Source organism: Coptis chinensis, chromosome 5 (genome assembly GCF_015680905.1).
Source record: "Coptis chinensis isolate HL-2020 chromosome 5, ASM1568090v1, whole genome shotgun sequence".
Lineage (NCBI taxonomy): Eukaryota > Viridiplantae > Streptophyta > Magnoliopsida > Ranunculales > Ranunculaceae > Coptis > Coptis chinensis.
Window position 1 is genome coordinate 36,581,926 of NC_141460.1, and position 4,546 is coordinate 36,586,471.

Here is a 4,546-nt window from a genome sequence, read left to right on the forward strand (position 1 = left end):
TCATGCTTTCTTAGGTAGATTTATATTATTGCAATTTATTTTCTTGTCTTGTTATTTATGTATTTCAATCTATTTTGTTTTCTTGTTTTCATGTTCTTCATTTAATTAGTTACTTGTTTTCAAATACTTGTTGTTTAATCTTGTCATTCAATCTCAATAACACTAGTTACTCTCATTAAAGACATCAATGAGTGTAACTTTGTGATAAAGTTATCTCATTTCCTCTCATTTTCTTCCATGTTTTAATCCTACACAACTTTATTGTTTTCAATGTTTTTCTCTCTTTACAACTAGTCTTTCAATACTCATTAGATTTAGAAGAAAAGATGAATAAAAAAAGTTAAAAAGTTATTGTTTTCATTCATTACCATTCCTTCCATCTTAAGATTTAGGATGAACTTCAATCAAACTCCCAACAATAATACTCACCGCTAAAACTCAATAAGAAATCAAATGGTGCCGCCGTCATAGATCTAAGCTTGGGAAGATGATGAACAAAAACAACAATTTCTAAACTTTTCTCCCTCTTTCTTTTTCATTCATTTTCAAGTTCTTTTCAAGATTTATGTTTTAGTATTTACTTACTCGTGTTTTCTTGTTTTATGATAAGTAGTTTGAAAAGGCATGTAACCTGCAATTAATGGGTAGCAAAAGCTATGAGTTGTATGTTTATTAAGCATAAGAATGACATATTTGAAGCATTATAAAGATAATAAAATGCACATTTGGGGTATGATCAATAACCCAACCTATTCATGGGTTAGGGTGCATAATCCCGATTATTTTGTTTGGCTTAGGAGTGTAAAATAAAATCGTTGACCCATCCATCCAGTAGGGTACCCGGTCTTCACCCGCCACCCAAACCCGCACCGACCCGAAAATAGACCGCCCCACCCCGCCATCGTTTTTACGCGATCGGGCTATGGGTGTTGGTTCTATGTTCAAACCCGACTCGTCAAGCCGCCCGACCTGCACCGTGTCAAAAGTCATTGTCCGAACCCCGTTGACCCGCACAAGTTCAAAACTCTTACTCTAATATTTTTGTATTTTGTTTATATTTTCTTTTAATTTTTGTAGGAATTTGGGAAATATGAACACAAACTTATTAGTTCAACATCAATTTTAAATATTCAAGTTTAAACATTGGGCAAATATCAAAAGTTCAAATTCAACTTTCAAATTTTGGAGAAAATGAATCATTCATCCTTGTCTTAATTTCGAATTCTTTTAGTTTATATTTTATTGTTTTGTACCATAGATCCTCGCTCCCATCTTCATTTTATCATGCTATGGAAAATAATCAATTTACAAATGGTAAATCACGAGAAAGAAGTTTCAAATTTACAAATATGGTTTTGGGTTCAAGTTCAAGTTTTTTTATTTTTGTTTATTTTTTATTGATTGATTCCATTTTTTTATCTATGTTGTGAATTGGAAATATACTACTTGCAAAATTAGAAAGTTTTTTTTTGGGTGAAATTGGGTTAAAATGATAATTTCCACTCGACCCGAATGACCCGCCCAAAACCCGCCCCATAAACTGACCCAATAGGTCGGGTGATGGTACTAAGACATGACACTTCAACCCGCCCCGCCCCGCCCCGCCCCGTTGGGGATCACTGGATTTGTATCCCCTAGACCAGCCCCGACCCGACCCATCACTATTTGACCCGCGATTGACCTGCCCCTCCCCGTATTACACCCCTACTTTGGTTCCTATATTTTGGGCCCAAGTCTGTAGACTACTAGTTGGTTGGCCCAACCCCAAAAGTGCGGATAATGGTATCCATTGGAAGGCAATGGATTTTGATCTACATTAGAGCATACACAAAGAATAAAAGAAATAAGACACGAGAAGAAAAAGTGAAGAATAGTAGCACCTAGCCTCCCACTATTGTTCTCCACTAATCTCTCAACCTCGGCGTCTCTCGATCTCTTCTCGCTACCATCTCTCTCTGCTATTGATAATGGAAGTGCAAGTTTAAAGTTTCAAAATTTAAGGAAACTTTTCATATTTGTGCTACCATCTTTGTTATGATATTCTATTTGTACTTTTCCATGCATCTTAAAGTACCATGAACTAGGAGCCGATATAGTCTATAAAGTTTAGTTTGTGGGTCGTTTGTTCGACCTTGTATGATACATGGAATAATGTTGGTGTTGTTGCATACTTGCAGAGAGTCCTGGCTTAAAAGTTAAAACACACGTCAATTCATATTTTAGGACAGTCTATGACTAGGTTATTGTTTGAAACTTTGAGTTTAAATTATGATTATTTCTTTCATTAGATAGATAATCTGATCTTGGAACTCTTGTCTTTTTGTCGAATCCGTTTTTTTACACAACATGATTTCCTAGTGTTGTAATGTGTTATTATTGAGGTCAATGTTGTGTGTAAAGGTGGGGCATTAGCCATATATAAAGAGTTTGTGTTGTACTGTTGTAAAGGTTGGCCATAAGCCATATAAAGAGTTTGTGGTCCAAAATCAGATTTCAATATCTATATTTGTTGAAGTCGTGATAGGATTTGATTTGTCTATTAACAAGTCTAGCAAAACTATTATATTGATTCAGTCATTGAAATACATTTTAGGAAAAATTATGATAACTTGACATTAACTGTGTTTGCTGAAGTGATTAGTGAATTTATCAGGTCCTTGTTCAAGGTTAGAAACCAAAAGTGTTGATATTGTATCCATTTCAATGATGTCCAAACTATTTTTTTTTTCTTATTTATCTTTGTGATATTATAGAGAATTGAGAACTCGCACCTTTATTTTTCAACTAACTTGGGTTATACTCTTTGCGCCACTCGACCACTGAATTATTATGATTTTAACTTCGAAAGAATGGAGGAAGAGACACAGAATGTTAAAGGCCAAAGCAGTAAAAGGGCGGTGTGGACGCCTTTAATGGATAAAAATTTTATGAAGCTTATGGTGGCACAAGTGCATGATGGACAATACCTTGATGGCCACTTTAGTAAACATGCTTGGAAGCATATAGTTGGGCAGTTCAAATCTAAATTTGGTCCCAATTATGATCTAGAAATTTTAAAGAATCACTATAGAGCATTGAAGAAGAACCATAGTGCTATAAGAACTTTAATTTATCAAAGTGGATTTGGCTGGGATAATGATAGAGAAATGGTGTATGCCGATGATGACCAGATTTGGGATGATTATGTCAAGGTGATTTTCTCACTTTACTTTAAGAACTTTTTGTCTTCCAAATAACCATAATTCATCATTAGAAAATTATGTCCGCCATATGCAGGCACACCCGGATTTCAAAAGTTGGAGAACTAAGTCTGTTATAGGATATGAGAACTTGTGCATAATATTTGGTGATGGTGGGGCTAGTGGGAAATATAGTCGTGCGCCTAGTGAGAAAGTTATGAACCATGAAAAACATATTCCGAAAGATGCGGGGAATCTAAATATAGAGGGGTCCCAAAGTCCACTTGTTGGTTCTGATGATTTGGGTAATAATACTCGATCTAAAACCAATCAATTTGGACAGTGAGTTTGAAGCTTGTTCCCAACTCAAAAAGAGACGACAAAAGATGATGCCAAACCTTCATGATACTAAAACAACGCATCCTAAAAGCACTGGAGAGGGTATGGTAGATGCTATTCAAAGCATGGCAACAACATTTATTGAAATAGCAAACAAGCTAGAAGAAAGAAATTGCAATACCTAATTCTGAACCATCATCTGAAGCAAAGTTGATTGTTGAATTAGAAGTCATTCCTGATCTTGATGACCGTACTTTCATGCGAGCTTTGGATTTCTTAGAAGATGAAAATAAAGCGAGGGTGTTCATGGGGCTGCGTATGGAAAGGCGAAAGGAATGGTTGCTTTATCAGTTTGAAGAAAAGTGAGAAGCAAGTTTATGACTTATTTTTTTGTTGATCCCCAAAATATTTGATGTGGAAAAATGCATACTTTGTTTGTTGGCCGACTAAATACCTCGCCAAAAACTTATTTAGTCGGCCTAAATAATTAAGGAAATTAAACCCTAAATTTATTATACTCACAAGCGCATGAGGTCTATTGTGGTGGACAGACAAGAACGAGGTCGATCCCAAAGAGATTGCTTTTTAGGGATAACTGAGATCTAAATTCTATTTAACCTAATCCGAATAATTATGTTTTTGGTTTGAAAGTTATTTTTAATACTAATTAAAACTATTTAATTTAACTATACTATGAAGACAATAAAACTGGAATTAACTATTAAGGATGGAAACACTAAGGCCCTCGAATCCACTCTAGACCATTGTAGGTTATTTTAGTTTAACTAATTTAAAGTTCTTGTTTGAATTACGAGTAGCCTAAAGGAAAGGTAACCCTAGCTTGCTCGAATATGTGCTCGTTAAGTTCTAATATACATCTATGTATGAGATTGATTGTATTATCAGCATGCAAATGTATAAACTCCTATAAAAAGTTGTCTTCTTACATCACAACTTCTCACAAACTTATTAACATTAGAACCGATGCTTTTACAATAATAGAAATCTAATCTAACTATTGACTAGTC

The 4,546-nt window shown here is 34.8% G+C and overlaps 1 protein-coding gene across 1 annotated transcript; it reads left to right on the plus strand.

The window, feature by feature from the left end:
* The first annotated feature begins 2,849 nt into the window (after positions 1-2,849).
* Positions 2,850-3,884, plus strand: LOC147497418 (L10-interacting MYB domain-containing protein-like). The gene is made up of 3 exons (XM_086562881.1): positions 2,850-3,191; positions 3,277-3,484; positions 3,745-3,884. Exons 1-3 carry the CDS (start codon positions 2,850-2,852, stop codon positions 3,882-3,884), a joined length of 690 nt encoding a protein of 229 aa, XP_086419007.1.
* Positions 3,885-4,546: the final 662 nt, after the last annotated feature.

Excerpts from the sequence above, each read along its gene's own strand:
- LOC147497418 (XM_086562881.1), top strand. The coding sequence starts at position 2,850 with ATGGAGGAAGAGACACAGAATGTTAAAGGCCAAAGCAGTAAAAGGGCG. Across the intron at positions 3,192-3,276 it reads TTTGGGATGATTATGTCAAG|GCACACCCGGATTTCAAAAG; the intron begins GTGATTTTCTCA and ends CGCCATATGCAG. Across the intron at positions 3,485-3,744 it reads TGTTGGTTCTGATGATTTGG|AAGTCATTCCTGATCTTGAT; the intron begins GTAATAATACTC and ends TTGTTGAATTAG.